This window comes from Gossypium raimondii, chromosome 10 (assembly GCF_025698545.1).
Source record: "Gossypium raimondii isolate GPD5lz chromosome 10, ASM2569854v1, whole genome shotgun sequence".
Taxonomy (NCBI): domain Eukaryota; kingdom Viridiplantae; phylum Streptophyta; class Magnoliopsida; order Malvales; family Malvaceae; genus Gossypium; species Gossypium raimondii.
In genome coordinates, this window is record NC_068574.1 from 41,009,869 (window position 1) to 41,037,866 (window position 27,998).

Genomic DNA, 27,998 nt, shown 5'->3' on the forward strand with positions numbered 1-27,998 from the left:
CATGTAGAACTCGATTTGCTTTCTGTTCGAAAAAGGGTAGCAGTAGGAATATTAGTAGTTGGACAGTTACCAGCACATGAGCAAATTGCAGATGTTTTAACCAAGCTTTTGTCCGAGCAATTCCTTTTGCAAGTTTAGACACAGGCTACGAGTAGAAAGCAAGGCTTTTGAGGGAGCAGCAAATGAGAGAATGTTGAAGAAAGAACAACAACAAAAGAGTAGCTGGGGGAATATTAGAATAATCAGTGGAGTTAGCAAACTGTTATCTGTTAGGACTATTAAACTGTTAGTAGTTGGTTAGTTTGTTAGTTAATCATAGTTAGTTATAGTGTTAATATGGTTGTCATCTGTTTCTTCAGTTACCTAGCTAAGTAAATTAATGTAGGATTGTTTGATAGCTTTGACTAAGCTTAGGAGTTACTGATCTCTTGTATAAATACCTAGACTTGTCTCTATTGAGATATTATATTCAATAAAATAAGTAGACTTTGTTTCTTTTCTTGTTTGTTTTCCATTCGTCTATTTTCTTCATTTCTTTTGTGATAGTCAAACATGTGGCATCAAATAATGATATAAGTCTTAAATGATTTTTTTTAAATGAAAGGATTTCGAGAGCTTGAATAATGTCCTTGAATGTAATTTACTATATTTTATTTTAAGTACTATTTTTGAAAAATATTATATTAAATGAATTATTTTGTAGTGCTTTTTTTTATTTATGTTACCGAAATGCTTGACACATAAAAAGTTACAAAGTTTATTCAATACATATGCATAAGTTATGTAGCTGAAATGAACCAGGGTTGCCAATTTCCGTTATTGCACTTGCAAGTACTCATGACTAGCAAAACAATCTGCAATGTGATAAAAAAATATCATAGATATCCCTGCATTAATGGTGATCAAAGGGCAAGCGAAAAAACAAGATTGTAGCCCTATTCTTACAAGACTACAAAAATACCAGTGTATAGTACACTAATGTCTAACTATCATTAATGTATCTACTTTTACAATAATGTCGAATAAAAATGAGTCTATAATTGGAGTGACCATCACCAAGCTAGTCAGATGATTTTAGCTCCTCTCCCTTCCACTGCCTCATATATTGCAACAAATGGTCCCTGCAGACTGGTCAAAGCTGATCGAACTTCATTAAAGTACTCAAAATCCAAGCTAGTCAAAGAAAGATTACCTAGTCTCATATCACATAGGCTGACTGTAATTATATCAAGAACTCCAATGTAGCATGATGATGCAGAACATACTTAAAAGACAAGCACAAGCGGAGTTTTAAAAGTTTGGTGAAGCAGTTTTATCTCCGATTGCAGTGATCCAATTTATTCCGGAAATTTCACCCGGTAAAGGTTTGGATCGATGTACTCTACTGTCACAATCCGGTTATCAAATAACCGTCCATGTATAGAGTGTGCAGCTGTGCATGATGCTTCTGTTCTTCTATACTGAACAAAAACACAGCCGGGCTCAAAAATCTTTTTCAAATTGTTCTTCTCCCTATTTTCATCCTTCTCAATAGCATTGAATTCCATTCTTGTGCTACCAGCAGAACCATCTACAGCTTTTGGTAACTTTCCAGCGCCTACTTCCTGCTGCAGCTCTTCTTTGGGCACCAATTTCTTGTCTACATTTATGATTTCGCTTTTAATATTATCATCAACCTTGTCATTTTGAGAGTCTGGTTCCTCTTTTTGGGTATTCAGCTGGGCAGGGATCTCTTGAAAACTTGTTATTGACTCACTCTTAAAGGAAGGATCTTCGATCTTTGAAAGACCTTCAGGTAACTTTCTATTGACTTCCTCCAGATTTGCATTCTCTTCAACTACTGATATCTTCTCAACATTCATGGCTTCACTTTTAATTTTATCAGCATTCCTGTCAAAATGATAATTTGATTCCTCTTTTGAGGTATGAATCGGATTAGGGGCCTCTCGAGAAATTGTCTTGCCTACAATCTCCAAAGTCAGATCTTCAACAGCCATTTCAGTATCAAGCTGAGCTCCAGCAGAACTGTTGCTATCAAGCCCCCCTGGTGGATACAGTTCATCATCCAAACTCCCATGGTTTACATCTTCATTATTGATATCACCTTCAAACTCACCCTGTCGGCATAACTCATTGTCCAAAAGGTTGCCAGCAGGTTTCTCATCATTATAACTATTGCCTGCCACTAACTTGTGAGAATTACTCGGAAAGTTCACAACAGCAGTTCGTCCAGAGTTTCCATAAGTGACTTCTTCCATCGTCTCCGTTTCAACATTTATTTCGTCATCAGCTAGCTTCTCTCCAGTTCCAGTTTCCCTCATATTATCATTCATTTTGTTTTCTCCATTTGCCATGATACTCTTCGCATGCTTGACAACATTAACGGATTTGATTGTACCAAACCTGCAGGGTTGATGGTTCAACATATATTTCAGATTAACCCAATAAAGAAATATGATCATGAAAGCAGATTAGCCCAAATGGGGAGCTTTTTGTAAGACCTGGAACACTCTAACCGTACATCTTCTAGTATTTCTTCCACCTCCGCCTCAGATAAAGATGAGAAGTCCTCTGGGAACTAAACAGCAAAAACAAGAAAATTACGGTAAGGACTATGGTTTTCCTTTCAGAAAAAGGAAAGGAAAACACACAAGCACCCACATCAGTAAGTGGACTACAAACTAACTTGTCTACTGCACATAGACATTAGATCATTACCCACATAACTATACACCTAAGCCATATACTTTACCAGATTTTTAAGCTTAAGGACTTGAGTAGGCTTCTGAAGAAGCGGCCTCGCAAGTTGAGGAATAATACAGGAATTTCGATCTCCACCATTTCCCTAGGACAGATTTCTTCTAGTTAGTAAAAATCTCTACATATAAATTAATGTAAGAAAAGCAACGGTGCTTGTGTAGTACCGAGGAAAAACCATCAAGAACAGCCTGAACTGCAGTGATTACTTGCCCTCCCAACTTCATTCCATTCAGACCAGCACAGGCTTTGTGAGTAACAGACTGGTCGACATACTGATATTTTACGTTATCAGATGTTCAAGTTAGGCAGTCAGATTCATTTAGATGCATAAAAGATTGAATGAACAAGAAAAGAATAGAGGCGAGTAAATAAGTAGGGAGAACAACTGCTATGATTCAACACTCATTGCATAAAAACAAGCACCAATCATAACTAAATACACTCCATGTTACCTCGAGAATAGCATATTGTTCATGAAGATCCTCATTGTTATCAAAGTGATATGCCTTCAAAGGACCGAAGGCATTAGCAATCTCCACAAACTGACCATGGCATACAAATCCTAGTCAGTTTAAAAGTTTAGAAATGAAAATTAGAAAGAAAAAGATGATTAGTAGAGAAGAGGAAGAGATGCAGAAATATAAGAGCCCTAGGTAATTTCAAAGTAGCATTTAGAATTTTACAATCATATTACCATTTCAGATGAAAGAGCCTTTGAAATCCCACCAATGAATATCTGCACCAAACCCGCAACAAAAGGAAATAATATATAAAGATTGCCACAAAAAACAGTATAAGTGGGCAGAATGCCATCAGCAAGAGCATACGGTAATATGATGGGGGGGAAAGAAAGAAGGGTATCAATAAATTAGAAAAATAATGGTAGTGACTAATGGTAAGCAATACAAGTCAATTAAAGCTTAGCGTAGAAGAGCCTCAAATTATGGATGCATACCCTGTCATGTGAACCCTCCACAACATCATTGACTGTAGTCACTGTTGCTTTCGATTTCTCTGGTTCACCAGTCTGCATGAAAATAGCAACTGTCTGAAAACCTGCTACGATGGTAACCACAATATACCTCAGACACAGCAAAGCAGTAAAAATGTACTAGCATCTTTCTGGCTGAACAGAAAGCGCTAATTGAGTTGTAAGTATTCTATCTAAGACTAGATAAACAGAGGGATACAATATGAAAATTATCCAGGCTAGTTGATGACTGAAAGTACAACACATTCGGAATTGCAAAATGCACCATGATGTACAGAAACAATGAAAATGAAACTTTTTAGTCTACTTCGTCAGTTTGAAGATTATCCAGGTTGTAAAGGTGCTCTTGGCACATGGGTCCAGTGTAAAATAAGGGGTTCAGTGTAGCGAGGAGGGCTCCCCATTGCACCACACTGGTGTGCCAATTGGCACCTTAATATACTTCCCATGTATCAGCATGCAGCAATCACATACCCAAAGTGTCAAGTTTTTTGGAATGTTTGGATTGGGGTAAAATAGGGGAAAGAAAGTAAGGGAAAGCATTACCCTTTCCCTTATTTAGATAACTTCTTTTATTTAAGCAAGTGAAAGTAAAGGGAGATAAATATCCGCTGCTTTCCCTTGAGTTACTTAGTTTTTATTTACCCCAATTTGGGGGAAAAGCTAGGACAAGGAAAGTGATATTTCATTTAAGAAGCGAAATACCATTTTTACTAATAATCTTTTACATAAGTTATTTTATAAGGAGGACATAATTGGAAAAATCACTATATTCAATCATTTCCTTTACTTTTCACAAGATAACCAAACAAAGGTTGAAAATATTCCTTTACTTTCTTTTACTAATTTTAACTATCCAAACAAAGTAAACATATATAGTTTCATTTCCTTAACCCTCCTTTTTTCCTTTCTTTTATTTTCCTTTAAAACTATTTACACAAACATAGGTTAAAAGGGTATTTCTAAATCCTAGAAATAGAATTGTAAAACTACTTGATTTAAGGAGCATTTTAAGAATTGCACACTTAACTGTAGGAAAAGGAAAATCATAATTACTTCTGTCGATAAAAAGAAATAAGTAAAAACACTGCAAACATCTAATCAACATGATCTGCATGCCATACACTACCAATATAAATATATATAATTGTGCGCAACTGACTTAGTTTAACAGAACATGAACTTTCCAATGAGTCACTTCACCAATAACAAAAATTACAAACACTAACTGATCATGAAACTTCTAGTCATATACTTTTTGGTTTTGACCGAAACATTTGCAGTGTTAATAATGTCACATCAGCAGTTACACAAAAGAGATTCCTAAAGATAGTCCATATATAAATCCAATATAAACAAACAAGAAAGAAAACTGTACAAAAGTATAAACCTGAAAAGAAGAAGAAAGACAAGTATCCAGAAAGACTGATATTAAATAAATAGAGTTTTTATTTGTACTACCACTTCAACGAAGTCTTTAGGGCGCCTGATTTTGAGAATGGAACCAGACAAGGTACTGCCATCAAAAGAAAGAGCTGCCGAAGCATCCTCTGGTGTAAGGAATTCAACAAGAGCTTGGCCCTTTCCTTTGTGTATCTGCAATTTGTAAGGCATAACATGACATCTTCCCATTTTGCACTCGTATTTCTAACAAGAGTTAAATGTACACCATTCGAATAATATATCAGAGACTTACTATACAGCTAATGCATGGTTTGGTTCCACGGATATGATTAACGCCAGATGAAAGCAAAAAATTGTTGAAGGATTCCATCATAGCTTTCTCAGATGCTGAAGCTGGCACATTTTCTACATAAAGCCTTCTCATAGGCCTGGTAGCTTCAGTTAGTTGAACTGAGTCAAAGGATAAAGAGCCGGTCGAAGACACAACTAGAGGATTCCCTGTCACTGAAACACTAGGAAGAGCATTGACCATAGCATGCATATTGATGGAAACCAATTGACTTGATGCCTGTAAATTAGTAGAAGCTGAACCAGAAACCATATTTTCTGTTTCTGCAGGTGCAAGATCCCATTTAGCTGTTCTCTTCTCCATTGAACGATGAACTGGCGAGGGTGTCCTAACAGAAGCTTCAGTCTTTCTCTTCCTTGGAGAGTAGCCACCAAGACCACTACTGGACCCACCATGTCGCCTATGGTGGCCACTCGAACCATTACTTGTCATTCTGCTCCTGTCATCAGAATGTTTTCCAGACCTCACTTTTACACCATGTGAGGAAAGTTCATGCTCTGACACATGATGAGATGCACGCTTGTGCACCCTTGGTGAGAGAGAAATAGATCTTCTATGCCTGTCCTCACACTCTCGGCTCTGTGAACGTCTCCTTTTATGGTTTGAGTCCTCATGATGGGATCTCGATGGTTCTTTCTTCTCCTTCCTATCACTAGTTTCTGAAGCATGCCCCTTTCGGGTCTCATGTCTTTTTGTGGTATTCCTTTCTCTATTTTCTTCATCATCTCTAGTTTGATGTTTTCTCTTGTCATCTCTCTCAGATTTCCCCTCATTTCTGCTGACATGCCTATCCCTCTCCACCAAGTCTCTAGTATGCTTCTTAGCGTATGCATTTTCTGAACCACCAGCTGTTTTCTCAGTTTTTCTCTTCACATGAGTTTGTTTCTCATATTTGCTTTCATCCTTAGCATCTGTATCTTTTCTCACTTCAGACTTCAATCTTCTTTCAGGCTCATGATTCTCCCTAGCTTTCTGTTTAGAGATGCTATCGTTTCTCCTATCCGCATTCTCTATTTTCTTGCGGGAACTTCTCTTCTCCCTGTCTCCCAATAGGTGCCTTTCATGACCAACAGAAAATTCCTTGCCATGTCCATTTCCTCCATCATATCTGTTAACATTAAAATCTTTATGGATTAGGCTGTCCTTTTCTATCTTCCTCACTTCTGTATTTCCTTCTTTGACACTTTCAACTTTTTCATCAACTTTTTTACTATTCCTCTTGGACATCAGCTCATCGTAGTTGAAAGGCCTAGTCCGGGCAGAAGTTCCTTCATTGGAATCATGTTGTGGAAGCTCCCCAACTTTTTCATGCTTTTCCTTACGCCGACTCGATCTGCCCATCTTGCCAAGTATCTAACTATAATTGTACTTCTCAAATTTACTAGAAGAACACACTAAGCACTCAGCCCCATAACCAAGACGAATAACATAACAAAGCTTCACTACCACATTCTGATATCTACCCAAAATTTCTTTATTTACTGCAAAAAGAGTAAAACAAAATATGGGAAGAAAAAAAATTAACAGTGTTATTAAGAAATCCACAAATAGCAACCTATTTTACTATTTGAAACTTCTACATACCATACGCATTGCCTACAAACAACTACTGAAAAAACCCTATCAAAATTTTACAAAGAAAAACTTTTTTTCCCCAACCATTTAAAACATTTTAGCCTTCTAGTAACCATTTTCTTAGATAAACTAAAACAATAAAAGAAACGCAGTAATTCTACTCTTTAAACTTCAGTTCTAATAAAGAAACGAAATTATAAAAAATACCCAGAAGAAGGAAAATGAAGTAAGACGAAAAAAACAAATCAATTTTTCAACCAAATTCCAATTTTTTTAACCAAGAAGAAAATGCTAAGAGACCCAAGAAAGAATAAAGAAAACAAGGTAAGTAAAAAGGATGTACCTGGAAGCAGAGCCAAGATCAGTTGGTGTGAAGAGCTACCCTGCCTTTGGGTTGAAACTGGAAAACCTAGAAATTGAATTAATAAGCTATCCCTAAATTGAATGGAAGGAATGGTCCGATGGAAGGGTTTTCTTCCATTATTATTATTATTATTATTATTATTATTATTATTATTATTGTTGTTTTACCTTAGATTTTTGGGTTAGTTCTTTGATAAATGCTTTCAAGCTAAACTATCATTCAATTTAGTCCATTTAATTTTATATTCTATTGATTTAAATGCAATTAATGTTTTTCTTATTTAGTCTAAATTATTATATTTAAGTTATGTTTTTAGTTGCCTTTCAAAAGCAAAAGCAATTTTTCTACCTTTTGCTTTTCAAAATAATTTTAAAGCAAAATGTTTTTTAACCCTTATTTATACTCTAATATATTTTATGTAATATTTATATTAAGTATATAATTATTTTCTATTGAAATTTATTTTAAATATATAAATTATATATTTATATTTATAATTGTTATATTTTAATTATTAAAATATAGATTATATATTCAAAATATTTTTTACAAATAATTAATATTAATTACTTACAAATATTTAAAATTTATATTTCATATGTTAAAGTATTAATAATGAATTAGAATAAATTAAAAGTAATTTTTAACCTCAATGATAAATAAAACTTAAGTCGTTTATTCAAATATTTGTGTAATAACTATCCTTCAATTTTATTTAAAATTTATTTAAACATATTGTTTTTTTTGCATTTTAAACATATTGTTTAGTTTAATATGTTTTATTTTATAAACATATTATTTATAAAACTTTACAAATTTATCTAAATACTTAAAAGATATAATTATATACATTTTAATAGATATTTTACAATTGGTAGGTAGATAAATAAGAATATGTAAGTTATATTTAAAAGGGTAAACTACTCCATTAGTCACTCTAAAAAAGGGATTGTTCTTATTTTGGTCACTTAATTTTTTTTTGTTAATTTGGCCAAAAAAAATTGATCAAATTTGATTACTCCACTGTTAAATGGTATTGGAATGCTGACCACGCTTTTTCACATTAGTCACTCTAAAATTAGGGTAAACTGCCTATTAGTCCCTCTAAAGAGAATTGTTCCTATTTAATCACCATAAAACAATACATGAAAGTACATTGTTAGTCTTTCTATTACCATTTAATGGTGTAGTGACCAATTTGATCAATTTTATTTTTGGAGTGACCAAATTAACTAAAAAATATTTGAGTGGCCAAAATAGATCATTATTTAGAGTGACTAACAAGATAGTTGACCCTATTTAAAAATTAAAAAATATATATGACATGTGATAAAATCTCAACTCTGCTTGTGGAGTTAAAAAATTCTACCGTCAATGTACCAAATGATCCAATTGTTTGGTACACACATGATGGGAGTTTTTTAACTCCACAAACATGGTTAAAAGATCATTATGTGTCTTATATATACACTAGAAACTCTATCGCACAGATATGCATGTGAAAATCACATATTTAAAACATAAATTTATATTTTAAAATAATATACAATGAATAATAAAATGTATAATTTGAAACTAATTAATAATAACACGTGAAATATTATTATATTAAATTAAAATAAATTAAATTGTAAGTAAAATGAAATTTAAACACACGAATATATCAAATCAAGAATACTAAATGAATACAATTATTTATCATGATGTCGAGTTAATTTGTGACATCATCTCAATTAACAACCTTATAAATACTAGAAATCTTACCATACGTGTATGCATGTGGAAACCACGTATTTAAAACATAGGTGTTTGTTGCTTCAAAAAAACACAAGTGTTTGTTTAAAATAACATACACACAAGGTTTGAAACTAATAATAATAGTTTTCCTTGTGGGTGAAAGAAAATTAAAATAGTAAATACATTAAACACAAGTTTAATCCCTAGGCATGTTAATTTTAGTTCTTTTATTTAAAAACTATATAAAAGTATGAAAAGACAAAAAGTCATCAAAATAATAATAGTAGCCCTTCAATAAAAGGGTATATAAGTTATTTTCTAATCGAGTTGATACTCGGTTAACTTGTGACACCAACTCAATCAAGGGTTTTATTAATAGTATACATACACAAATTTGATGAGAAAAACAATTTATGTTAAAAGTTTTTTTTAATTTGTAGAGTGGTAAAGAATTTGTTTATAAATCAATTAAACACCGATTCAATCCCTAGGCATGTTAATTTAATTAGCTCTTTTATTTACAAACTATATAAAAGTATGGAAAGACAAAAAAGCCATCAAAATAAAAATAGTAGCCCTTTAATAAAAGGTTATATTAGTCATTTCTAACCATGTTATACCGGGTTGACTTATGACCCCAACTTAGTCAGTGATTTTATTACTAGTATAGAAACATCATTAATACTAGAAATCCTATCACAACACGTATGCATGTCGAAACCACAAATTAGAACACAAATGTGTGTTTAAAAATAACTTACAATAAATAATGAAAAGTATTGTTTGAAACTAATTAATAATAGTATAGAAACAATCTTGCCTTGAGTTTTGTTTCTCTCTTTTTAGATAAGTGCAAGTTTGTCATGCCTTGAGTGCATGTTCTGTTTTGCTTGTCAATTGTTTCTTTCATTTTTTCTCTATCAAGTTTTGATTGGCTTGTTGGATTTTTTAGCACAGGTCTAGGATTTGGTTGTCATGGAAGATGGATTTCAACAGCTTTCTTTGCAAGATAAGGAAGAGGTCAAGTTGAAGATCGGTGCGGATGAAATATAGGAGGATGAAGTTGTGTAGGAACGTTCTTAGGGGAGAGAGTGATAAATTTTAATGCTATGAAGCAACTTTGCTTTCGCTCTGGAGACCTCTCCAGGGTGTAAGTATCGAACAAACTGGTGATGGGAGTTTGTATTTGATCTAATGTTACCATCTTGTTGATTTGAAAAAGATTATCTCTAAGGGACCATGGTCATTTAATAAATGCTTATTACTTACGCATAAGCTTAAGAAAGGGCAAAACCCTACTGGTATCAAATTGTTTTTTGCGGATTTCTATGTTTAGGTTCATAAGTTACCACCGGAGTTCGCGTCTAAGTCCTTGGCAAAAAAATTGGGAAATCTTATGGGAACTTTTCTTGATTATGATACGAGCAATCGGTGCAATTTCCTTGATGGTTATATGAGGATACACATTTGTTTGGACATGTAAGAGCCTCTTAGAAGAAGAAAAGATACGAACAAAAGGTGATAATTTCTTTGAAGTTTCACTTAGTTATGAATGAATCCTTTTGGGGTGTTATCTATTGGATATGGTGCTGAACATATTGGTTTAATAAATTATTCATAAATTATATTAATACCCTTTGTATATTGTCATCAATGGTTTTTGTATACACAACAAAATGGAAGAAAATATTAGCTCACTCGTTATCTAATGTTTAACTAATACTAAGTGGTATTACGTGGTCGAATCATAATATGGAAAGACAACTTATATTAGTAGAATAAACTAAATATGTCCTTAGTCTAATCGAAAATGAGCAAACCAATTGAAAGACTAATGTATCACTATCAATTTCAATTGGGGAAATGTTTTTTCTTGAGCATCGAAGTGAATTACTCCAGATGATAGAGATAGAGATTTGATTGACTGGACTGACACTACATCGAACATGACCCAAGTAGAATAGATCCTGAATTTGTTTGTGGATTTATTCACTTGTAGTGTTCATAGTATGTAATACAATGAGATAAAATATGATCATATTGGGAGAACGTATTTATCCCAAAGAGATTAAGAATATCCTATGAGGGTAACACACCTATAACAAGGTCATTAGACGAGTACTGATCAAGTAGCTTTTGTAATGGTACGTAATTGGGGAGACCTCAGTTATGATACTATAGTGGAATAACTTCGTGACTAAATGAGTTTATAATTAATAGACGAAAAGCTAGAACTTAATTATAAATCATTTGAGCCCTAACCTCATATGTCCAATTGGACACTCTACTAGCTCGTTGAAAATAGAAATGAATTGTGTGATGAATCGAATGAACAAAAATGTATAGAAAAAATAAAGTTAGAGAAATGAGTTACACTCGGAAATGAATGTGGTTTTTCACTAAGTATGGAAATGACCTTAGAATTAATTTAAGTTTTTCAATTATTATTTAATTGAAGTTTAAAATGAAATTAAATTAATTGGTCATTGTGAATCCGATGAATCTGAAATTGAATATATTTTCTCATAAATTTTTTTACGGGTAAAGTTGCTATAACTTTAATGGAATTAAAATTAAGTTGAGAAAATTATTTAATTGACAAATTAATTAATTAATTAAAATTAAATTAATAATATTTATTTTGGAAAATAGAAAAGCATGTATCTGGTTGGACTTAATTATAAAATGTTTGGTTAAAAGTTTAGGAAGCACGTATAATTGGACCAGATACAAGAGTGGCCCAAAGCCCTTCATACTATGTATGAGGGGCGATTATCCCTAGTTAAATAAGTATAATCTAGCATCAGAGTAAAGGAGGAGCAGATATTTCTAAGTTTTGAAAATATTCAATTTGTTTTCAATATTTCCGAGTTCTGGTTTAACTATCTTTATTAATGTATTATTATTTTTTGCTGAGTATTGGTATATAGTCTAGTTAGCCATGGGTTATGTGTGATAAGGACAAAGTATCCCTGTAGGCAATTATAGTAATCCATAAATCCTGATAGTAGAACCCCCTTGTAGGAAATAAGAAAACAAAGAATGTTTCCCTTCCTTAGAAGAACCAATTCTTTTGCAAGCTTTGCTCCCAATTAATTCTAAGAGTCTGACCAAACCTCAAATAACACTGTTAATGAATAAGAAGAACATTATGAAAATATTCCCCAAAGATTTGATAATTGGATTCTCTCAAGAGTTCCAAAAAACCAAGTTTACAAGAAAACAACTTTTGAAAATTTAAATATTTTTTGTAGTTACGTTATAAAAAAAAAAAAGAGAAAGAAGTTTACCTATTCAAAGAGAATATGAAACAATCCAATTATTAGATAAGATTGTCATTAATAAACTCAAAGAACAAAAATATAAATATGTCCATTTTGGATTAGTCCAAGTTGGTTTCAAACCTCTTAGTGTTGAAGCCACTAAAAATACGTTAATTTTAATTGTCTTAAGATACCAGAGACACATTATGTTTAATGACTCATTACTAGGAACTATAGAAACAAGCCTATGTACTGGCCCAATACATTTTAACTGTTACCCAAAATTTATGGTTTCTTTAACTGATAAAAATATTTTACAATCTTTGACCCTCTAAACTCATACCTATTATTACAAAATGCTTCCCGAATCAGAAGTACTAACTTTAGTCTATCAGCTCCACTTCAAAGCTATGTATCTTGTAGTCAATACCAAGGCTTTACTTCAAAATCCAAAAGAAGAAACCCTTTTAATAGAAATAGATACCTTAAGATCTCATACCATAATCTCAAGAACAATACAATGGCATGAAATCAACCTTCCTAATAGGTGGAAACTTGAAGGTGCTATAGACCTAGTTGCATCAACTCCTATTAGAAACACTTCACTAAGCGAAATTTCCCAACACCAAGGTGGAAAAGTTGAATTGATATTTAGCAGACTACTGAGAATGCTCCAAGACATTCTTTTAAAATAGGAAGTACCAGCACAACTTTTAGGAGGTTAAATTTAGAAGAAGAATCAAATCCAGAAACACAAAAGGCAGATTTTAAAACAGCTAGAGCCTCTGTCTCTTCTATCCCAACAACATTTAGGATCAATTTACAAGGAATAGATAATTCCTCAAATATAGCTCAACCTATCTATGCCAGACAGGAAGAGAGCACCCAAAATTCACCTAATATGCCACCAACATACTCATCAATAACTAATAATGCAAGACAAAGAGAAAATTCAGAAATATTTGTTCTAGAAAAATATTTTGAGATCAATAAAAATGGTGTAGAAAACACTTCTATTCCAGCAAAAATAAACAAAAAAGAGAAGATTACTTTAAAAATTATAATAAAAAAAGATAGTATTCTTTAGGAATATTATGAATTCATGAATGCCCATAAAATTTATATAAAATTCTTTGAATGATTTGAATAATATTATTCAGAATCTATTAATACAATAAAAATAATACTAGATGGCAAACCAATAAAGGATAAGTTGAATCTCAATATCCCCTTTTAATGGAGATTCAATATCTTCACAAAAATACTAGAATAAAAGCAAGTCCTTTAAGAATGAGACCTCCTGATGTAGGAGAACAAATCTCGTCAAAAGACATTAAAATGTTAGTAGAACAAAACAACTATACCAATATCAATCTTCGTACAATAGGAAAACAATTAGATTATATTGAAAATTTGGTAGAAAGTCAACCAATAAAGAAAGAATCAGTAAAAGAGGTAATTGAAAAGAGTTCTAAAGAATCAATATTTACACCTTATGGAATTCCAAAACATTTCCAAAAATACCAAAATGATTTCTTAACAGAAATCCAAAATAGACTTGACACTTTGAAAAGTTACAAGTCTAAAATAGTTGCACCTAATACCCTAATGCAAGCCTAACACTCAGTAAATACATTACATCAATCTCCTAATCTGACTCTGACCAGTTAGATGAACAACAAATTAACAAAATGGCTTGGAAAGAACCAAAAATATTATATTATCCAAAAATCACTTCGCCTGACCTTAATATAGAAGAAAAACCTATTTTCTAAAATAAATATAATGCTAGTACAATTTATGAATGGAATATAGACAAAATGTCTGAATATAATATTTTCAGTTTATTACAACAAATGACAATGGTTTCAAATGTTTATAAAACCCAAAACCAAAATAGATTAATTAGTGATATGTTATAGCCAATTTACTAGTCAATTAAAAGGATGGTGGGACCATGCACTCACTAAAACCCAACAAGAAGAAATCTTGAAAGCAATAAAAAAAGATGATCAATGAATATTTATTTTGGATGAACAAGGAAGAGAAATCCAAGATGCAGTAGCAACTCTGACTTTCTCAATCTCTAAACATTTTATAGGAGATCCTTATCATCTTAAAGATAGAAATTTAGAATTATTATCAAATTTAAAATGCACTAGGGTTGCCGCCCCTCTCTCCTAATTTAACTAGAAAATATGTATTGTTTTTATTCTACTAATTCAACTAGGGTTCCTCTATCTCTCTCTATAAATAAATGGCACTGATAGGGTTAAAAATAATAATTTTGAGATATTGTTATTCTGTCCGAAATTAGTGAGAATTTATTTCTAAGTATAAATTTTATTTTTGGGAATAATAATTCTTCTAGTTTCTATAAGAGAGAGATTTACTTCCCTACTAAAAAATAAGAAAATTATTTCTGATTATATGCTTGATTCGTAATTGCTCGAGCCCACACTCGAAAGGATTCGTGGTACGAGAATAACGGATAAGGTCATTAGGTTGAAAGTCAGGAACTTCTAAGATTCATTTCGCTCAAAGTAAAGTACTTTTCGGGAAAATATTTATTATTATAATATCCCAAACTAACTTGGATTTCAATTTTTTATTTTCTTTCTGTGCAAGAAAACCATTTTGGAGCCGAATTTTTTCTAACATTATCTTTGTAGGTGAATCGAGCACAATGAGATGAATTGTCGTAAGCTCCTTGATTATCCAGAAGGGGAAGTGGTGCATTAATGGCCTGAAGAGATAAGGGCTGAGGCTCGTCGACAACAGTAGGGACAGTAGAGGCAGTCGTCTTATTGATGGCATGATTTTAGGATTCAAGCAATGGCTAATTCTATTTCTAAGGAGTCACTGGGTCAAGCATCCACTAATTAAAGTAATAACGTAATATTTGGGAATAAATGTTTATCTTTTCCTAAACTATCGCATGTACAAGTTGGTATGGCTAAAAAATCAAGATTTGACGCTGAGCTTTGGGGCTTACTGGATAACCTACTTCTACTCCATAAACAAGGATATGATGAGGTCATCATTCAGTCAGATAATCTAGAGGATGTCATATTTGTTAATGACAATTCATCTATGGGACCTAAAAGCACGCTAATAAGGATAATTCAACAAATCCTAGCCTCTGAAAGGAAATGGTCCTTGCATTACATTCCTAGAGAGACTAATCGGATAGTAGATGCTTTAGCAAAAATGGTTCTATCAAGTGGAGTATTGCATATGTTCGAGGAACCCCCAATGGAGATTAAAGAGATTTTGAAAGAAGCCTTTTCTTCGGATAACTCAATTAAGAATATTTCTATGTAATCCTTTATTTAATTTATAAAAAAATTGAGATTTGAAAATGATGCTGAAATACAAGGGGTGGCAACTTTGTAGGAGAAATACCTAAGAACATCTTTGGTTGGGTGTAATGGCATAGCCATTACATCCCTATTACGTGGGCCCCACCTATTCATATGTTTGGTTGCCCGTAATGCTATTACGGCCATATTCAGTTACGGATCTATTACCTCCCTTGGCTGTAATAGCCATTCCCTGCCTCAAACGCTGATTAGGGATTCCTTCCCTATTCTTTCTTTCTATTCCATTCTCTGCCCTCGTCAATTTCTGCTTCTTCCATAAATTTTTGCCTCAAACGCTGATTAGGTAATTTTCCTTTCCCTTCCATTAATTTCTGCTTCTTCTTCTCTTTTTATGAATTTGGTTTAGATGAGGGTGCAATATGTCTGAAGCATCTTCTTATTTTTTTCATTCTTCTTCCCATTTCCTTCCAACATTCTCCCTCTTTTTTCATGCCCAGGTCTCTCCCTCACTGGAAGTGCTATTGCTCACATTGATATTGGTTTCTTAGGTTTTTTGTTTATTTTTGAAGGATAAACTAGTGAATTTAATCTCATGTTGAAGATCTTCAAGAAGAAAACATCTCCCAAAGGTATTTTAGATTTGATTCCATCGTTGCTTTCTTGCTCTCTTTTTTCTTTTTCCTGCATTTTACGGTCATTCTCTAATTGCTCACTTCCTCTGTTATGTGGTCTTTGGTTTGTGGCACAACATCATGTATGATATGTGGTTCAGGAGAAATTGAAGGAGCCTTATTGAAATACTTGGGGGTTGAGCACAATGGTAAGTGTTGTAAACATATTGCTTGCAGTTATACACATATCATGTAAAACTCATGTCAGAGTTTGAAGTTTTAGATTGTATTGAATATGAAGTATCTATTGTTTTTATCATTCAGAGGTAACAAAGGACGGTTTATTCTCTGTTGGAGAAATGGAATGTATGGTAAGTCTTTCCCTTTACATGTTTACTTCTTTTTTTCTCCATAATGCCAAATTTTATTAGAAAATCTATTGATGCTAACCTTTTTTTTCCCTTAATTACTCTCACAAATTTAACAGCTTTGTAAATGTTTTTTGCAGGGATGTTGTGTAAATGCTCCTATGATTGCAGTTGCTGATTACACCAATGAATATGAAGGATATACGTATAATTACTATGTGGGTTTCTGTTAAGTTCTTTTCGACTTGCCTGATTAACCATAACTAGGCAGTGTGCTCAAATCATAACCTACTGGAATTTTAATATGTGCATTGCCAGATTTAAACAATGCAAGAAGATGTTACTACTCAACGAGTTGTTGAGATAGTTGAGATAGTTGCAGTGGGATTTTGCCAAGAGAACTGATGCCTCAAAGTGTTACTGCAAGGCTTCCAACCTCAGAGGAGCTCGATGCCTATGCACATGACCAATGGGAGGTGCGACTTTCACCTATTTTTTTCATCAATTCATTGGCATAATTTATGTTCTTAATGATAGTGTATGTGATGCGGAATTATGCAATTAGTTTTGAATTTGCTCAACTGTTTAGTTTTAATGTTTGAGCTGCTTCTTACTTCAGCTTTGTTAAGCAGTGTTTCTTGTTGCAACTTATAAGTTCAGGACAAGCTGAAAAATCAACAAGCTTCAGCTCTTCCATGATGAAAATTTTTCAGCGTGGTCTTTTGCGTCAGAGGTGCTATATCCTGCCGTGAACTTTAGCTTCATTTCTTTTATGCAATAGATATTGAGGGTTCTCTATCTCACGATTGGTGTCATGATGTATTTATGTCTGTTTTTACACAGATAAAGAAGCTCCAAGATTAACTGAGAGTGGTTTCCAATTCTTGGTGTGCATCATGAAACTCATGGCCCTTTTGCCTCTTTTCTGTGTAATTATAAGAAATCTACAAGAACTTGAGTCATTGTTAGGCAAGTTGAGCGAGATGCGATACGTCTTTGCTCTGCGAGCAATAATGAAGGCAAGTTTTTGTTTATTTTTTTCTTCTTTTATAGGAAAATATTTCTAGTAGACATTGTTATATCAAAAATGGAAAAATAAAATGGATCATGGTTTATCTTTAGTTCTGGTTTATCTTTAGTTCTCAATTTGGGAGAATGTCCTACACTTTATAAGCACCATGTGCTGATTGAGTTTGTATGACCTGATTGAGACAATTCCTTTTGGCTTTTGGAATATATTTTTACCTTCAAATAACTTTTTGTTTCACTCCCTAGAATTTTATTTAGGAGAAATTGATAATGCTATCACTCGTAGCTAGTAATTTTAAGACATAAACCGCTAGAATGCTCAAGTTTTTAGCTTGCTGATCTTAGATGTGATTCTGTTGTTGGAGTCTTTGATAATCCTCAAATTAATGCTGCACTTTCTTGAAGTTCATATTGTCAATAATAAATTTTGTTCATCACATTTTGACAGGTCCGATGGAAAAGAAGTTATGGTGGACAACCAATATTTTAAAGCTAACAATCCTCTGCTGGTAATGGATCATTTTCTTGCTTGATCTTTTCCTTCATTAAGTTGACTTAAAGAGCTAAAAATTCTTGCTCGTTTGTTTTTTTTTCTTCCATTGCAGTTAATCAGCTTCTATGAGCAACATCTTAAGTATAGCCCTCCATCTTGATCACCTAGGCGTATTTAGTGTATTGATGAAGCTGAAGGCCGCCATACTGATTTTGTTTGTGTATGCATTGTTGTAACTCTATTACATTAGTCGCAGAAGATAGAGCGAGATAAACAAGAGCTCTCATTTTTAAGTGCCAAGCTGATTGATATAACGATAGCTCTCTCTTATAACTACCATTAGTGTGCCTTAATTGGACATTTAGCGTGGTTATGATTACCATTAGTGTTGCTTAATTGGACATTTAACGTTGTTATAACTACCATCAAACTTTCCTCATATAAAGTGTGATGAAGCTCACTTGAAATACCACTTTTTTTTTTGTCTTTTTTCTCCATGTAGACCACACAAGGAGCTTGGCCTGGTGAAGAAACCTATTTTTTGTGCTGAATTTTACTATGAGCCTATTTGCCTGCAATGGTAGGGTCGTTCCCTTGGTATCCTATACCTAGCAATATTGCATTGTATGGAGTCCTATGTTGTATTAGTTTGTTTTAAATGAATATATAGTTTTCCCATTTGCAATCAAAAGTTACATTTCTAGTAGATTTAAGAATATATGTTCTTTTTTTGTAATTTATCATAGGGTTAATGCACTATTTGCCTTTCAAAGTAGCATCCAATTATCATTTTGGTATCTAAAGAATTTTTGTATCGGTTTGGTATTTGAACTTTTTAATCGGTATCACTTTATTCACAAGTTAACTCGTTTAAAAACAAGATTTATTAGTAAGTTAAATATGTTTATGCGAATATAATTCTCAAGTTATATTATGGTTTTAGTAAATTCATATAAGAATATTTATTATTAAGAATTTTATGAAATTATATATCATTATTAAATTATATTTAATATAAATTATTTTAAATTATACAAATTCATATAAAATTTTATTATCAAGAATTTTATGAAATTATATATTATTATTAATTTATATTTAATAATAATTATTTTAAATTATACAAATTCATATAACAAAATTTATTAGTAATAATTATTTTAAATTTTATTAAATCATATATTTTAATTAAAATATATTTAATAATAATTATTTCAAATTATATTTTATAGTATCATATATTATGATTTTAGTAAATTCATATAAGAATATTTATTATTAAGAATTTTATTAAATTATATATTTTAATTAAAATATATTTAATAATAATTATTTCAAATTATATTTTATAATATCATATATTATGATTTTAGTAAATTCATATAAGAATATTTATTATTAAGAATTTTATTAAATTATATATTTTAATTAAAATATATTTAATAATAATTATGTTAAAATATGATTAAATTATTTATTATTGATATTAATAATCTTATTAAAATTTAATAACAATAACAATAATCATTTACCTAAACAAATTTCTGCTAAGGGTATTCTAGTCATTTTAGTTTTCTCACTTATGCTATTACACCTCCATTCCATTCAACCAAACAATTGAATTGCTATTACGCCTCTATTCCATTACGCATCTATTCCATTACATCTCTATTCTATTACAGCGAACCAAACGTGCCCTAAATGAAGAGTCTAAAGTAATGGATGTTGATGAATCCAGAAAAAGGCCCAAAAAAGCGGATATTGGAAAGGATGGATAATTACATCATTTAGGTGGGTCAAGTGTTACTTCGGGTTTTTCGACTGAGTGTCCTGTTAATACTTGGGATTTGGGCTAGGGGTGTGCATAATTCGGGTAAAACCGAAAAAATTCGGTTAACCGATAGAATTCGGTTAATCGGTCGGTTAACCGAATTTTTTCGGTCGGGGGTCGGTTAATTTTTTTATGATTTTTCGGTTAACGGTTAATTCGGTTCGAAACCGGTCGGTTAACCGAAAATTTTTGGTTAACCGAAAAAATTAATAAATAAAATTATCCAACCCAACCCAAACTCAATTACCCAACCCAATAAAACTAAAACTAAAGTTTACCCAATTACCCAATCCAATAAAACTAAAACTAAAAGACAACCCAATTTACTAAAGTCTAAACCCAATTTACTTTAATAATTTATAAATTTTTAAATTTTAAAATAAAAATAAAAAAATTCGGGTAATTCGGGTATTTTTCGGTAATTCGGTTAATTCGGTTAATTCGGGTAATTCGGTTAATTCGGGTAATTCGGGTAATTCGGGTAATTCGGGTAATTTTTAACCAAAAATAAAAAATACATAATTTTCGGTTAATTCGGTTAACCGACCTTATTAACCGAAAAAATTTCGGTTCGGTTAAATTTTTAAAAAAAAAAATCGGTTCGGTTAACGGTTAAAATTTTTGGAAGGTCGGTTAATTCGGTTATAGTAATTTCGGGTCGATTAACCGGTCGGTTAACCGAATGAACACCCCTAATTTGGGCAACCCGTTAGAAATTTTAGCTTTAAGAGAATTGGTGTGCTTAGATAAGCCCAATTTTCTTTTATTTTGCTCAAACTTTAATTAATACTAATAAAATGGAGGAGGTTTCTAGTTTGTTAGGTTTTTATTCTAACTTTACCGTCGATTCTATGGGTCGTAGTGGTGGATTGGCTTTCTTGTGGAACTTTTCTGATATAGTTTCTGTTGATACATTTTCTTTGAATCTCATTGATGTCATTGTTGAAAATTTTGTGACAACTAGATGGGGGCTTACGGGGTTTTATGGGTACCTTGAGGCTTCTCATAGAAGTGCTAGTTGGAACCTTCTTTGTTCTCTAGCTTCCCGGTCTTATTCGCCTTAAGGTTTGTATCGGCGATTATAATAATTTGTTGTCTACCGATGATAAATGGGGTGGTTTCGTTTATCCTTTGCATTGGTTTGGCGAGTTTTGTGACTGTATTTCTGATTGTTAATTATCTGAGATTCCTTTTTTGGGGTTTGGGTATACGTAGGAGCATGGGAGGAGCTCTGGCAATCTGGTGATGGAATGGTTGGATCAAGCCTTTATGACATCTGGATGGTTGGGTATGTTTCCGTTTCATAAACTATTGAATTTAGTTGGGTCAACTTCTGACCATAACCCAATCATGCTTGTAGCTAGTGATTTCGTGCAGACTCGACGTCCAAAGTGTTTTTTAGTTTGAAAATACTTGGCTGGCTGAAAGTGATTTTCATGATGTTATGGCTTCGAGTTATAATATGTGCTAGTCATCGGATGTTTTCACCAAGCTTTCGTTTCTGGGTTCAAATTTGCTAATGTGGAAGAAGGAGTTGAGCTGTAATTTTGGAGGCCAAATTTCTTACTTCAAGAAGGATATTGATGATATGTATATCTAACAGCCTGGTAATGTGCAGTTTTCAGAGTTACGATTTGAGTTAAATACACTGCTTGCTTAAGAATCTATTTATTGGAAACATCGACCAAAGGTTTTTTTGGATGAAGTAGGGGGATGCTAATTCAAAATACTTTCATGCGCAAGTGTCATAGGATTAATTATGTGCATAGTCTTGTGGATGAGGGGGGTAGGTTGTGCACCGGTACTGATGAGATGTGCAACATTGTTTTAAGGTATTTTTAAAGCCTTTTCTCTAGTTATTTGTTTCTAATTTTCTTACTTTCTGTGATTTACCTACTTTTGTGAACCATAATCAAAATGAGTCTCTTCTAGCTTCATTTTGAGATGATAAGTACTATGATGCAATAATGAGGATGCATCATGATAAAACTCGTAGGCCGGATGGTATGAATCCAACTTTCTTTCAGAAATGTTGGTCAATTTTTGGGAAGGGATATGTTTGATAAATGTGTTTCTTGGCTTAATCGTTGTTCTTTTCCGGCTTCGTTAAGTAATACTACGGTGGTGCTTATTCCGAAGAAGGATAATCTTGATTGCTTGAAAGATTTGTAATCTATTGCATTATGTAATGTTATTTACAATATTTTGGCCAAGGTGCTTGCCAATAGGCTTAAACATATCTTGTCTTGTATCATATCACCAATGCAACCTGCTTTTGTTGGATCTAGTACCCTTAGTATAATATTTTCGTTTATGTGCACTTGTATTTTTTCGAACAGAATAGTTTAATAAAATTATTCATAAATTAAATTAATAACCTTTGTATATTGTCCTCAATGGTTTTTGCATGCAAAGCAAAATGTAAGCAAATATTAGCTCACAAGTTATCTAATGTTTAACTAATACTAAGTGGTATTACGTGGGTGGATCATAATATAGAAAGAAAGCTTATATTAGTAGACGAACCTGAACATATCCTTAGTCTAATCGGAAATGAGTAAATCGATTAAAAGACTAATATGTCATCTATCAATTCCGATTGGGGAGATGCTTTATCTCGAGCATCAGAGCGGATGACTTATAGAAGATAAAGACATAGATATGACTAACTAGACTAACAATGTATTGGACATAACCCAAGTAGAATAAATCTTGAATCTGTTTATGGATTTATTCACTTGTGAGGTTCATAGTGTGTAATACCTCAATATTTAATGGATGATGAAATATATATGCGTGAGTCGTATACTTTGATGTAAGTAAAAACCTAAGTCAAATAGATAAGAAACCAAAAATTGGTACATTGGGTATACGACTTCTGCGATATGTAGCATAATTCACAATAGTGGAATTCATAGCCCAATACATGGTTAAATGTTATCCTCTCATTGGCATTATATGATAGATGAAAAGTAAACATGGCCACAAGTCGTTTGTCTTTATGACAAATGACTTAATTACAATTTGATAGTAATTGACTTTAATGATGGAAGACGAAATAGTTACCATGATATAAAATATGATCATATTGGGAGGACAAATTTATACCAAAGAAATTATTAATATCTTATAAGGGTAACACACTTATGATAAGGTCATTAGACGAGCAATGATCGAATAGCTTTTGTAATGGTATATAATTGGGGAGAGCTCAGTCATGATACTCTAGTGTAATGATTTTGTGACTAAATGAGTTTATAATTAATAGGTGAAAAGCTGGAACTTAATTATAAATCATCTGAGCTCTAATCAAACATATCCAATCGGTCCCTCTGCTAGCTAGTTGAAACAAAAATGAATTGCATGATGAATCAAATGAACATAAATGAATATGAATGATAAAGTTAAAGAAATGAGTTACATTCGGAAATGAATGTGATTTTTTACTAAGTATGAAAATGACCTAAGAGTTAATTTAAAGTTTTTGAATTATTATAATTGAAGTTAAAAATGCAATTAAATTAATTAGTCATTGTGAATCCATTGAAGGTAGAAAATAAATATATTTTCTTATATATTCTTTTATGGTAAAGTTGTAATGATTTTAAAAGAATTAGATTTGAGTTGAGAAAATTATTTAATTGGAAAATTAATTAATTAAAATTAATTTAATAAATAATGTCTATTTTGGGAAATAAAAAATATGTATTTGGTTGGATTAAATTATAAAGTGTTGGGTTAAAAGTTTAAGAAGCACAATAATTGGACCTAATATAGGAGAGGCTTGATTCTCCATCATGATACATATTAGGAGAAACATACCCTATTAGCCGCCCCTCTCTCCTAATTCAACTAGGAGATTAATTTTCTATTAAATAGACATTAATTACATTATACTAATTCAACTAGGGTTTCACTTTCTCTTTCTAAAAAGTGATGGCACCGATAGGGCTAAAGATAGAAGAAGTTATATACAAATTTGAGATATTGTTATTTTGACCGAAAATAATGAGAATTTATTTCTAAGTACAAATTCTATTTTCCGAGAATAACAATTCTACCAGTTTCTATTGAGAGAGAGATTTACTTTCTTATTGAAAGTAAGAAGATTATTTTTGTTCTGTGTTTGATTCGAAATTGCTCGAGCCAATACTTGAAGTAGTTCATTGTTCGAGAATAGCGGAGAAGACCATTTGGTTGAAAGTCAAGAATATCTAGGATCCATCTTGTGACACCCTAAACCCGACTAGGATGGGTCGGCTCGAATTTGAAGCGTTACATTAGCCGCCTAAGTGACTCTCCGGCTAACGACCACCCAAGACAAACCAGCCTTATAATACCTCAATCTTATCTCGATATTATTATTTATTAACGTGGAAGCAAATTATGAGCCAATTTTGAACTTTTTCTTAGTAATAATTTAACCTAAGGGCATTTTCATCATTTTATCACCTATGGTAAAACTAACTCGATTTTAGATCTAAATGTTTACCAACCTTCTTTTATTCAAAATTATGCAATCCTAAGAATTTTAGCTTAAATTGAGTTTGTTTGCTATGTTTAATTCAAGTTTTACTATTACGGACTAAATTGTAACAAATACAAATTATCAAGACCTATTTTGAATTACAAATTAAGTGTGTTTCTATCGAATTTTACCCATTATGAGACTAATCCTAGAATTTTACCAAGTTTCCTTATCATCTAGGGCTCTAATTAGACTAATCAATTTTCAGGATTAAATTGTAAATTAAAAAAATTAGAATACCAATTTAAAAAGATAAAAATTCAAACCCCCCAAAACCCACATGATTGTGTCCCCCAGAACGTGTGTCATTAAATGATCGTGTTCGTGTCCCAAAAAACTTTTAGGCAGATCGCACACGCCTGTGTGGAAATCCCACACGCCCGTGTGTGATAGCTTTAGTTGCCACATGCCTGTGTCACTGACCCACACGACCATGTGCAACCCCTTACACGCCCGTATGGATAGGCACATGCCTGTGTGAGAACCACTGCACCTATTTTTGTGAAGAACTCATTTTAAAACCTGATTTTGCATATTTTAATGGCCAACTAAACTCGATTTAACTACGATTAATTAACATACATATACATACACCTTCAATTGAGTTTATTGACATCAATTAAGCCTCAATTAAATAGAAGTAGGCAATTAATTTCATGCATATCAAACATCAAATAAATTAAACAAGTGGCGTACCTTAGTCGCTAGTAAACCAATACATGGAAGCTTCATTTAAACAATCGTTAATATAAATTTCATGCTTCACACATCATGTTATCAAGCAACAATGCACCGTAAATTATTCAATAATTAAACTCAAACATGCCTCAAAGTTATTATAAAACCATCCAAAATAAATATCCAATGTCCAAAGTCCAAAGTCCAATTACAACCAAAATCAAACTAATTTTTGGGAGTTCCACAATGCCCGATTACAGTCTCTAAAATGTGTATTAAAGTCTCTACCAAGCTTATATCTTTTGGAACTCTCTTGCTCGGTTCTTCAACTCCTCAAGCTAGACAATTATCTATACGAATTGTGATGGTGTTAGCTTTAAAAAGCTTAGTGAATGTTAATAGAAACGGCTAGTAAATTAACATTCAATTCATGCTTAATTCGCACCCAATCATTCACCAATTGTTAGCCAAAATAATTAAACATGTCAATTTAATTTCCATAAGCATTTTCTATACAAAAAAAAAACCAATTATTCATGGCTTTCAATCATCAATTGATAGAACAACAATCACACAAAAATATATTGGCATTCATTTCTCATGGCTTAATTGTGTAATCATACATCGGATAAACGGATCTTCGAACTCCTACAAATATCAAATATAGTCTATCAAGTTGAGTGGCTCGAAGCACACACTCCCTTATAGCACCTCAAATAACCCATTGAGTGGAGACTCATGCTCAACACTCCCTTATCCACTCCAAACAAATCAGTCCACCAAGAGCCATACGCTCACAATGTCACAAATAAAGGTGAGTACTAAAAAATCCTATGGCATGCCAACTATATCCAATGGATCCACCATGCATGTTGCCAATATATTTAGTCAAACATAGCATATAAATCAATCATTATTATGTTCAATTCAATGTGACAAGATGCTTATGTGTAATTTGTAATATAGCCATTTAGTATCCAATTAAATCAAGCAATTCATTTACCAACTTCCCATATTCAATTACCAATTGTAAGACCAACATATCATCATAAAAAATTTCAGTATACATGTTTTTGATCATCCCTAAAATTAATTTAATTAAATAGCACAAACACCACCAAAGCTTACTTACCATTTTTCAATACAAATTCAAATTTTGCATATTTAATACCAATCTTGCAAAACCAATCATTAAATCATAATTAATTAATTGAAATCATTAATTAAGTTACTAATTAAGCATAATTTAGGGTCAATTTACCAAATCGCCCTTAGAAACACTCACTACAAAATTTTATTCTATCACAACAAGTGATCAACTAAGTAATTCCAAGCTTGAATTCTGGTTATTTCGATCCTCTGCAAGATTCGGAGCTTCAACACAGGTAAAGTAGACATTACCATCTTTCCAATGCTATAATAAACACAAATTTTAATTAACTATACTAATTGAAATTCTCTCACAAAGATACCTTGCCAGATTTGTAACATCAAGTCGAAAACTGGATTCCTCACAAAATCCATCTCTCCAACCCTCCTAATCACTTCCAAACATCAATACGGGAACAAATCCTGAAACACAGGATATTAAGTTAGGAAATTTGATCGGAGAAGAAAAAGACTTTTCTGATGAAATGATAGAAAAAATTAATAAAAATCATTTTTCTAAAGAAGAAATATATAAGATCTCTAAGTTCAAGATTTGGACACAGAGACATATAGAAAAACTTAGCGGTAACACAGTTGCTAAGGATACTAGAGGGGGATTAACAGAAATTCCTTTGTTCACAAAAGAAAAAATTAAGAGGATTAGAAAGAAATATCCTCAGGTTAGATATATACATTTAGGCATAATTATGATAACCATTAGAGCTTTATTTAGAAGAGGTCATGATATTCCTATTATAGTTGTCCTTTTAGATAAAAGATTTGATAATCCAATAAAAGCACTTATTGGAGGAATCCAGTCTAATTTACATTCTGGAGTAATAGGATTAAAGTTAAACCAAATTACTTTATTTCTATTACAGACCCTCTAATAGAAGAGTGTCTTTGTCTTAGAATTCAGACAAAAATTTTGATATTAATGATTTATGTACTTTTAATTTTGAAGTTATATATATAAAAAGTGATGAAAATTTTCTTGCTGATTTTTTAAGCAAGCCTTATAATGGATAGAAGTAAAAAACCTCTACAAGAAATAGTAGGTGAATGGGCTACAGTCCATAAAAAGCCCAGCAAAGGGAAAGCAGAATCAAACTCCAAAAAAGGATTTGTACCTACACAAATACCATTCTATCCTAACCAAGGATATTATGTGTCTTATCCAATGGTAAACCAACCACTTGGACCAAATGTTTTAAATTATCCAACGGTAAATCAACCAGTTGGATAATGATAATTAAACATACTAAATAGATCTTTATGTTTTTCATAAACTTCTTCAATTAGTTTTAAATATTCAACTCTTTCTAGTTGATCATTACTATTAGTAAATTTTTCTTTCCAATGTTCTATAAGGGTTTTATAGGATTGGAAATCATATTCTTTTGTTTTCCATCTTTTTACGTTTTTATGTTTTTGTAATTTTTAACATAGAAGTCGACTCATCGGAAGAAGTGTTTTCTTCTTTAGATAAAACTAAAATATGATCTTTACCATTACCATAGTATAAAGGACCTAAATCTACATCGG

General features: G+C 32.1%; 1 protein-coding gene and 1 non-coding gene across 3 annotated transcripts; one reads left to right on the top strand and one right to left on the bottom strand.

The window, feature by feature from the left end:
• Positions 1-862: 862 nt before the first annotated feature.
• On the bottom strand, positions 863-7,557 carry LOC105776923 (hypothetical protein). The gene is made up of 10 exons (XM_012599887.2): positions 7,423-7,557; positions 5,448-6,985; positions 5,213-5,347; positions 3,716-3,787; positions 3,455-3,496; positions 3,213-3,302; positions 2,925-3,032; positions 2,753-2,845; positions 2,502-2,578; positions 863-2,403 (listed from the first exon to the last, which is right to left on the bottom strand). Exons 2-10 carry the CDS (start codon positions 6,843-6,845, stop codon positions 1,338-1,340), a joined length of 3,081 nt encoding a protein of 1,026 aa, XP_012455341.2. The 5' UTR covers positions 6,846-6,985; positions 7,423-7,557; the 3' UTR covers positions 863-1,337.
• An 8,799-nt stretch (positions 7,558-16,356) lies between these two features.
• On the top strand, positions 16,357-16,967 carry LOC105778563 (uncharacterized). 2 transcript variants are annotated; one of them, XR_008189622.1, is made up of 4 exons: positions 16,357-16,395; positions 16,539-16,586; positions 16,702-16,748; positions 16,886-16,967. It is a non-coding gene; the product is annotated as an uncharacterized LOC105778563 (transcript). The 2 variants fall into 2 exon arrangements; XR_008189621.1 differs by having other exon boundaries at positions 16,357-16,586.
• The last annotated feature ends 11,031 nt before the right edge of the window (positions 16,968-27,998 follow it).